At 47.7% G+C, this 10,185-nt stretch overlaps 1 protein-coding gene across 3 annotated transcripts; it reads left to right on the forward strand.

Moving 5' to 3' along the window:
• The first annotated feature begins 41 nt into the window (after nt 1-41).
• TMIGD1 (transmembrane and immunoglobulin domain containing 1) lies at nt 42-9,796 on the forward strand. 3 transcript variants are annotated; one of them, XM_056506630.1, is made up of 7 exons: nt 42-418; nt 5,232-5,311; nt 6,258-6,536; nt 7,292-7,570; nt 8,359-8,462; nt 8,737-8,768; nt 9,104-9,796. In XM_056506630.1, the coding sequence occupies exons 2-7, from the start codon at nt 5,233-5,235 to the stop codon at nt 9,108-9,110; spliced, it is 780 nt and encodes a 259-aa protein (XP_056362605.1). In that variant the 5' UTR covers nt 42-418; nt 5,232; the 3' UTR covers nt 9,111-9,796. The 3 variants fall into 3 exon arrangements, with proteins under 3 accessions (XP_056362605.1, XP_056362604.1, XP_056362603.1); XM_056506629.1 differs by lacking the exon at nt 42-418 and adding an exon at nt 4,545-4,964; XM_056506628.1 differs by lacking the exons at nt 42-418; nt 9,104-9,796 and adding an exon at nt 5,027-5,110 and having other exon boundaries at nt 8,737-8,772.
• The last annotated feature ends 389 nt before the right edge of the window (nt 9,797-10,185 follow it).

Genomic DNA, 10,185 nt, shown 5'->3' on the forward strand with positions numbered 1-10,185 from the left:
GGCGAGGCGGCACGTCACGGGGTGGGTGTTACCGCGCGCCGCGGCGCCCCCTGCGGGCCCGGCGCGGAGTCACTCGGGCTCCCCGCAGCGGGGCTCCGGGGGCACAGGGGCTCCTGCCGCCCTCGGAACAACGCGGCCTGCGGCTCTCCGCGCTCGCTGTCTGCCCTCACGAACGCCCCTGCATGAGCTGTTCTACGGTGACAAGTTCTGGATCACGGCACACAAGGTGTTGCTGCTGGTGCCTCCGTCTTCCCCAGCCCCGAGCGAGCTGCCTGCTCAGATGGCACCTCTGGGGATTGAAGACGTTCTGACAGTGTGATGTTTGCATTGCATGTTGCTGTGACTGCAGAGCCATTGCCTCAGAAAAGATATAAACAGTGCTTTGGGTTTCCTCCATCAAATTCCCTTTGTGACGCAGGTAAGGACTAAAGGTAGGACACCTTGCTCTGCAAAAATCACTTTGCAATCAATAAAACAATTAAAGTGTCCATCTCCAACAGCAGATTCCTGCCAATTCCTGTTTAATTTTTCAGTAGTATCTCATCTGCTTTCCAGCTCTGGTATTTCCTGTTGGAGACACAAGCCCCAAGTCTAGCACATAAAAATGATTTTCAGGGGAACCATCAGAGGTATGACTCCTTCATCTCACTGCATTCCAGGATCCTCTGTGCATAAAATCAGATAATGCAAACTCGTGTGTGAGCCAAGTATGGTACAGCATCAGAAGAGCCCCTAGGAGAGTAAATTGGCTTCTCTTTTTTGGGGTTCATCTGTTCTGCAAATCATTAGGAGAGGAACAAGCAGGAAATAGGGGTTATCCATCAAAAAGATACTCCAGATAAAATTAAACTGGAAAAGCCAAAAGACCTTGGTGGTCACGATGTTCTTAAACCAAAAGGGAGAAGAAATGTCGAGAGAGAATTTGGCTGCCTTGGAAGTGATCACCATTACATAGCTTTAAGTCCTCAGTCTACAAATGAATTGCTCTGGATTTACCCAGAGTAACTGAGCTCATTTCCCTTTCTGGCTGATAAAAGCCCAGTTGTCTGGAACTCCACAGGCCAATTGTAAAAGCAGCATGTGGCAAAGGCTGATGAGTCACCAGCTCATTTGCTCAGCAGCCAGTAACAACAAACTCTTCACATTTCCTTGGGCCAGCCCAGGAGGGCTCTGATTTCCACATCCCTGAGTGAGCAAATTCGAGAGTTTGGGTCTGACCTGCCTCTTCCTTCTCTTCCTCCTCCCTTTCCTCCTCCTCATCTCTGCCTCGTGCCACTCAAAAACGTGTTTACCCAGGAGCTGTGGCTTTTGCTCACCACACTCCACAGTGCTTCCAACTACGGGGCAGGAATGTGATTTTCTGCTGAAGACAGGCAGCAAGTGCTCCCCCATGAACTGGAAAGATGGAGCAGCTCAGTCCCTGCAGATTCCTCACGGAGGGAGCAAGGGATGACCCCACAGCAGGGAAGTTAAAACTGCTAATATTGTTTGGCAGCACTTCACAAGATCAAATCACCACTTGGTTTTCCAGCAGAGCACTTCCAAGAAATCCCACTGGTGATGAAAGTTCCTAGGTAGACAAAAATATCTGAGGGCCAGGCTGTATAGCAGCCACAGCGAAATACAGTCTTGAAGGAGAAGCAGCTGGGAATTCTGCTCAGGAATGTCCTGTACTGGCCATCAGCATGAAACAGGCACCAGGTTTAGCATCCTGCCTAGTCATGAGTGTGGCTTCAGCCTTCTGCAGGATTTCCTGCCTCTGAGCTCCTGCCAAGGTGATCATAGGGATCTCATCCGGTTCCCAGCTCTCCCAGGTGACTTTGCTCTTTGAGTTTCCGTGGGTGGGTACCCAGCAGGTGGCATCCACGTCCAACATTTGTGCCGGAGCCTCACCTTCCTGAGGGCTGCTCTTCTGCTACATTGATCCCAGGATCTGTTTCTTCACTAATGCCTATTTTTATTTGAATCTATTTTAAAATTTCACATGATTCACCGTTTAGTGCTTCTTTAATTATTCCTATTCCTTCCCAAGGATAAAGTTCACTCACCATTCCTCTGTGTTCAGTGGAACAGCATGTGAACATTTATTTAAAGATCTTCAGAAAATAGATTTACTAATAAATTTATTAAAAAAATACTTGAGACCTGTCCATCTTGCCAGTGAGAAATATGCTGGGTGTAAGCTGGGAGAAATCAGGACACATTACATCTCCTAATGCTTATACTAGGGAAAAATAGGTTTTGTGGGAGGGAACAGGAGTGCTGAGTAAGTTCAAGCAGCATTCCCTGACAGCCTCGCTTTCCAGCCCAGTTATTTGGCAAGGAGAGACACTGGATTTGGGCGTTACAGTCATCCTCCAACAATGGAAATATTGCAAAATATGTAGCACCACATATTAAGAAAGGATTAGAAGTGGGGAACCACAAGGAGTCGGAAGACAGGAGCAGCCTTAGAGCAGAGCCCCAGGCACTATTGCAGAAACACGTTTTCTGGAGCAGGATTACAGCCACGTTTCAGCCTTTGTTTGCTTGACAAAACCATAGATACCATCCTGGGTTTCCACAAGTCTGTGCAGATCCTGCAGTGCCCCTGACTCCAGGAGCAACCATCAACCTCCACAAATCAAGATCTTATCTGCCAGTGAGAGTTTGGATGATTAGGAGTTGTTCTCCCTGCTCCTGCAGGCACTGAGAGATCCACACAGAACCCAAACTGCTGGGAAGTTTGGAGTTAGAAGTTAAGAGACCTAATGGAAAAAAAAAAAAACTTCTGCTCAATCTCTATCATGTTCTAAATCTTCTCTTCTCAGGTTTCTAAGGCTTGGATTACCCCTAGGAATAGACTGGTGCTTATTAATTAATTCCTTTGAGGCTGTTCAGAGTCATATTTAACAAGTCTTATTCTGGGTTTGTTGGTGCAGTGTTGCCATAAGGATGACAAGCAGGAACCGGTGTGGTGGATCACTGACTCTAGCCCATGGTCTGTCTAATCCTGCCTTGGCAGTGCAGATCCAAGTACCTCAAATGTGAGCCTTGGGTCCTTTGCTGTGGAGTTATGGAGTTCCTGCCCCCCTGAGGTTCCTCCCAGTCTGAGTCATTAGTGGCTGCTTTACATTCTGGAACATGAGGTTTATGTCCCTCCAAAACGTAATGGAAAGGTGGAGAACGCAATCCACAAAACTCTAGACCTCAGTAATTAGACACCCACAAGATTAATTACACCCTGTATGAAAAGAAAGTGTAAAAAACCATTTCGAAAGTAGTTCTTACCTGGTCTAAACAGCTGCCTTTCAGTGCCTCTGGCCAGGTAACACCTTGATTTTCTAGTCCCTCTTCCTTCAGCAGATCCTGACCCCGTTGCAAAAGAGGACATTGCCATTGCTCCAGAAGAACCTCAGCTCACCTCAGCTGCCTGTCATGGACCTGCTGGGACAGAATCTGACTCAGGTCCCAGCTGGCGCTGGGCCTCACATCATAATAAACCCCCTCCCAGAACAGCTGTTCTCTGACAATCTTTTCCCCTACTGTAATTTCTACATTAAAAGAAATACTCCCAAACTCCACTCTTTCCTTCTGTACATCCTCACTCCAAACACCTCCTTCTTCTCAATGCAGTGCAGTGATCAGAGGGAGCACAGACTTTCCTCCACTTTCCTGACTTTGGTTCATGTTGTGGTGGGAGCACATGAGACATTTCCCAGTCCATTCCTTTGAATCCCTCTTTATTTCAACTCAGCTTAATTCCAAACCACAAAGATCACTTTACTCCTAGGAAGAACATTTGGATTGAAGTTTGGACTGAATCATAAGCCAGCTTTTAGTTGAATTCTACAAGGACAGGACAGTTTTCTAGAAGGGGGACTAAGAACTCTCTCTTCAAGGGACTTTTGTACACACATTACTTCTTTAACTGAGAATGATTCCCAGTTGGTTTTAAGGGTAAACCCATAAACACAGAAAGAGTTATATTAAGAAACACTCAAAGGTGACCCTTGTTTGCAACAGCCCCACAAACAACCAGTGCTGTGTGCTCCTGTGCTGTGTGTGCAGGCAGCAGCCCCAGAGCAGGAGCCCTCCCTGCCCACCTCTGTGCCACTGAGCTCAGACACGGCGTCCACAGGCCAAGAAAATGCCAAGGACACATCCCAGGCTCCTCCTGCTCATGAAATGCACTTTATAGCTTTGCTGAGCCCATTCCTGATGAGTGATGTGCTGCAGGGACACTGGCAGCAGTGACAACACGTTTGAAAGGCTGTGAGGACCCTGTGCTTTGCAACCATGTCACCATCGCCCTGCTGAGGTGCAAACAGCAACCTCAGACAGATTTACACGCAGCCAAGTGCTTCAGCTGTGCCTGGGGACAGTTGTCCCTGCAGAGGGGACAGCTGGGATAGACCCCCTTGCTCTGTGCTGGAGGTGCCCACAGCTGAGCTAAGCACAAGAGCAGCCTGGGGTTGCACACTGGTGAGCAGGACAGTGTCTGCTCTCTCCTCTGCCAGCATGCAGTTCAAAGTCTGAATCAGTTAATTTTCTCATTTTCCACTCAAAGGAGGATATGGCAAAGGAGCTTTGGGGAGAAAGGGACAAATCAGAGTTTACTCCCACTCTAGGATAATCTAGGATAAAATCCCTGTGGTTTGAAACAGTGCTGTGAACACTCAGAAAGCTGAAAAAAAAATAAGGTATTATTTTTGGCTGAAAGTCTTTATGGCTGATGCAGGAACTCTCTCATTAGTTACTCATTGCCTCAGCAAGTCTCATAAAACAGCCAGCAGAGCCCAGCAAATACTTCAGTGTTGTGGAAGCTCAGAAATCCAGGAATTGAACGAGGCCTTGAACCCATTTTATGGACTCACTTCTAACTGAACAACCATAAAATATTAAAATTCTGACCCTATAAATAAGGAGGGGAAAGAACTGTGTATTTCTCAGCAGAAGCAGCCTCTCCAGAGACTCTTCCCAAGGTAAGTCCAGTGCTACCTGATCCAGAGACGGGTTCCCCTGACTGACAGGTGATCAGAGACAACAAACTCATGTAATGGAGATTAGAGACATACAACCCCCTTGAATCTGCTCTGAACTGGAAAATGCCCTGCAACAATGACCTCAGGTTATTCCCTGGTGACCCTGTCCCCGTATGAGGGCTCTCCCCAGGGTGTCTGATGGCAGCAGGGATTAACCCCTGCCAGCCCTGAGCAGAGGCAGCAATGCAGTGATGCTCTCTCCCACAGAATGGCGCGGAGCCACAGCCTCGCCCTCCCCTGCCGAGTGCCCGTCCTTGCTCTTTCCTTCTTGGCATGTGTGGCCACAGGTAAGCAATGGAAAAAAATCCATCCTGCCTTTGTCCAAGCCCCATCACACCAATTATTGAAACTGCCCAGGGCTGGGTGATGAGACACAGCAGCGTCCCAGCTTTTGAGTGTTCTGGAGGTCATCCCCAGAGGACTGTCTGAAAACTTGAGAGTAGCAGAGAAAGGAATGGGGAAACCTCAGTGTTTTCCACCATTACTGCAGCAGGGATGATGAGGCCACAGTTTCCAAACTTGCTCTAAGCAGTGAGAAGTGTGATAGGTTTGGCCACCTGGGTACACCTTCAGACAGGTACCTTCAGACCCCTTTATATTCATAGGACCTTAATACCTTTATAATCTGAGCTATTTTTAATTATTATATCTGAGTAATTTTAATTATTATTCCATGGCCCAGGCTGCAGTAGTGAGTTTCATCCCATTACAATAATTTATTTCCCATACTGTTGTTCACTTAGTGTGTCAGATATGACATACTTTGACAAACTGCAGCTCTGCAACAGCCAGGATACAGCTGAGGGGCTGATTAACTCATTTATACTTCCAGGGGCATCCTGTTCCAGCTAAAAAACAGTGTGTCAAACAGTGAGCACAGTGGTGCTGCAGCAGTGACTGGCAGTAGGAAGGTGATGGGATGGGAATGACCTTTTGCTGGGTGTGACATGGTCACTCTTGGCTTCAGACATTTTGTTGTCACAGGTCAGGCCTTGGTATTCTGGCAGTCAGCTGCAAAAGCCTGATTTTTATTTTAAATTACTGTGGAGGGAGCTTTGAGATGAAGACAGTTTCTTGTCTCAGAAAATAACATTCCACCTGAAAACATCTGTTAGATTGAAATGTGAAAGTCTCATCCCTCCTCCAAGGCTGAGGCTGGAGGAGTGAGCAGGGCAGCTTTGGTGGGAAGAGTATGGCTTAGGATGCTTAAATGTCCTTTCCCTCCTTCTGCAGGTTTGCAACTGTCTGTAAACAACCATGCTGCTGACTTCACCCTGTCCACAGAGCTTGGCCCTCCCATTTCTCTCTCGTGCCTCGTACACAACAGCAGCCAGGCTGAGGAGCTGCTCTGGTACCGTGGAAATGGGAAAGTGGGGCTGAAAGAGGGGAATAAAGTGAACATCAGCAACATCTGCATATCCCCAGTCAATGAGTCTGACAATGGAGTCACCTTCACGTGCAGGCTGGCACGGGACAAGTCTGTGCAGGTGTCTGTGATCCTGGATGTCCAGTGTGAGTTGCTGTGGTGGATTCCTGTGTGGAATAGGGGGGTGGGATGGAGCTGTGGGCTGAGCAGCTCTGTCTGGGCGGTGTTTTGCACCCTTATGCTGTATTCACCAAGAAAAAATGCATTTAGGAGATAACTCACGTGTTAAGACACTCCCTTCCCACAGTGGTGCTTATGACCTGATCTAAGGCCTCTTTTATAGGAGTGGGTGGGCCCTTAAGAAAGATATTCTGAGTATGTCCCTGCCTCCACCTAGATTATTTCCCAAGGATACAAGTCAGGGCAGAGGAAATACTGGAGTGACAGTCTCTGCCACTGGCTGCCCTCCTCATTCCCAGGGATCAGGAAAGGCTGCACTACTGTGATGTGTTAGACCACTGAATAAAGAGCATGAGGGACATGTGAAGGGAACTTACTTTGTGTTAAATGTGGGCATTCTACAGGTTGGAGCAAGGTGGGGTCAATCTCTTCTCCCAAGTAACAAGTGATAAGAGGAAATAGCCTCAAGTTGTGCCAGAGGAGATTTAGATTGGGTATTAAGGAAATTTGCTTTACTGAAAGGATCAAGTCCTGGCATGGGCCCAGGGTAGCAGTGGAGCCACCATCCCTGCAGGGATTTAAAAGATGTGCCACATGGGGACATGGTTTTATGGTGGCCCTGGCAGTGCTGGGTTAATGGCTGGACTCAATTTGAGAAGGCTTTTCCAACCTAAATGGTTCTGTGTTTATACGAGCACCATTATTAATGACCTATGAACAGTTCCCCCCCAGCTGAGTGGAGAGGAGACCCTCCATGTGGAAGAAGAAAAAGATGTTACTCTGACCTGCAACTCCAAATCCAACCCTCAAGCCCAAAGCACCTGGCTGAAGGACAACCAAAGCTTGACCCTGCAGCAAAGTCACCATGAGGTGTACCAGACCAGTGAGATCTTTCGGCTCTCTATCAAGAAAGTGCAGAAGTCTGACAATGGGACCTACACCTGTGTGATGGAGTCACCCCTGGGACGTGGGACAAGGGATTTCTACCTCATAGTTGAAGGTAACAAGGCTGCTGCTGAATAATAAGCTTTACAAGTAACTCTGTTCTCTTTTACAAAGACAACGGTCCGTTTATATTATGAAGTGTAAGTGGAGTGTGGCAAGTTCCCTGCATGAATTTCTGAGGGCACAGCAACAGCAAGGAGCTCTCTCTGCACCTTTGCCTGGGACCACAGCACCAGGAAGGGCCTCTCCTGCTCTACCTGTTGTTCAAAAGCATTTGGCAAGTGTGACCTGGGGCAGGCTCATCCCATGTCACTCTTCCCATGCTGACGGGGCACACTCAAGTGTGGTTTAAAGCACCTCAGGTCTTACGTGAAGCATCTTACTGTGACCACAGGATTCTGTCATGCCCAAAGAGCTGCTTAAGGCAAGAGGAGTTGTGCTCCAGAGGTGACTACAAGGGCTGGGGGCTGGGGCCTCAGGCAGGTGACACTAAATCACCTCTGTCCAGACCCCTTTCACTTCTACACTCCTGGCACAGTGAGGGAAGCAATGTTACCTGTGTCAGTGGTACCTCTGGACAGCCTTATTTCTGAGCATAACAGTGCCTGGGGGATCTTCTTCAAGAACTGGTGTTTCAATTCTTCATCACTTCACTAAAATACAGGCTCAGCTCTCTTCTCTCCATGGGACTAACACACAGAGTCACTCTGCAGACAGCAGAGAGAACACCAGTTAACTCAGCAGTGACAGCTGTGGGAAATGCCTTTCCACAGTCCTGTGAAATGTTCTGGGTTATGTGACTGCACTAAGTTCTCACATATCCAATCTCTTCTTTCCTGACAGATAAAAAACCTGTTTTTCCCACGGAGGCTGTTATTGCTGCTGCAGTGGTGGTTTCACTCACAATACTTTTTGGAATTGTGGCTCGAAAAGATAAAATTTTTAAGGTATGGAAAGCTCTAGTTTCATAGGAAAAAAATTAGTATTGTTTGCTGCAGTGTCCTGTTTTTCTTTCTACCTTTTCTATTCTATTTCATAATGTTGCTTTTCACTGTTAGAAAACTGCTACAAACTATCTCCTGCTTTAGAATTACCAGTAGATAAATCAAGCATTAGATATTTTCATATGGAAGGCATTATGTACTTGCAATATTTGTAACGATATCCCCATGGCCAGAAAATGTGAAAGATAACAGAACTGTTATTTTCTTTTCTTTTCAGTGCTTCAAGAAACCTTCAAGAGAAATAGCTCTGTAAGTATTTGACTGCTTATTCAGACCTATTCCTTCTTTAAAATTGGAAGAACCTGAAAAAGTTCACTCAGCATGATAAACCCACCCAGCTCTTGCTCTGGCTGGTGAACATCAGCCCACATCTCCTGTCCCAGCAGAGAGAGGTCCCTGAGAATATGACAGGACACACAAATCCTGCCCTTCCCTGGCCATCCCAGGGCTCTGGCTACCCCTGTGTGTAACCACTGGAAGGGAAAAAACCCTAATGTCATACCCACAGCCTGCTGAGAGCTTTCTGGAGCTGAACACAGTCCAGATGAATTCAACTTACTTGTGTTTTTCTTTTTTTTTCCTAGGAGTTGATTTTTCGCTTCTTCCATTCATTTTGCTGCAGGTGAAGAACTCCCAGAAAACATCATTTCTAGTGGTCAACCAAAGCCATAGTGTGAGATGATGAGATAAAGCACTGAAACAGTTTTTTTGGAATCAAGTTTATACGTTTTTTCAAAATATAAGTGGTTCTTTGTGTCTGTTGATTCTAACCTGCTGCTTAGAGGGTCAGAACTGTTAGAACTGGTCACTGGAAAACCTTTCTTTGGAGCAGCATTGAGGCAGGTGGGCTGCATGAAATGATGCCAGCTCTTGCCCTCAGTGCTTATTCCAACATGGAATGCGTGTGCAGCTGGGCACGTGGGTTGTGGATCAGTCTGCAGAGGAATCTTTACTGGATTATGATGGCCACCCAACTCCCTATCCCTTCCCAATGATCCTATGGGCATCTCAGCTTCTCTTGCCAGGGCAAAAGCTGCCTGGCACTCAGCACTGCTGCTGCACCTCCTGTCTCCATGGCTGAGACAGACCCCAGGGCTCGATGACACACAGTGAAGTTACAGTGATTGCTCCAGCACCCAAATGGGTGGAAATCCATCCATCCCTTCCCCCAACAAATGTGCCACTCAAGCACTTTTCTCAAGGCTGTTGAGGCCTCATCATGCCTTGGAATAGTCCATTACTAATACTGTCAATAAACACTGCGTGCTGTAAATCAATTTGAGATGGTGATGCACCAGCGCTTTTCTCAGAGGAGCGGGCAGTTCCTCAAGAGGAAGATTGTGCAGCCTGATCTGGAGTGTGATCTAGAGCGTGTCCTTAACTCACCAGCGCTCAGGGAGGTCCCTCAAGGTGCCACAGCGGTGCCACCTCATGTTTCCTGGGCACTCAGCCTCAACACCACCAGCTGTGGAGAGCTGTCCCAAACTCCCCTGCTCATCTGCCACAGTGCAGGGTGTGACACTGTGCGGACAGAGCTGGGGACAGCGGGGTGGGAGTGCTCCGGATGGGTGTCACCCCTCCAGGAGTGCCAGTAACCCTGCCGAGCCGAGTTTGGCCCACACACAGCCCCCGGCACTGACAGAGCTCGGCCCACAAAGAGCCCCCG

Source organism: Oenanthe melanoleuca, chromosome 19 (genome assembly GCF_029582105.1).
Source record: "Oenanthe melanoleuca isolate GR-GAL-2019-014 chromosome 19, OMel1.0, whole genome shotgun sequence".
In the NCBI taxonomy this organism is placed as follows: domain Eukaryota; kingdom Metazoa; phylum Chordata; class Aves; order Passeriformes; family Muscicapidae; genus Oenanthe; species Oenanthe melanoleuca.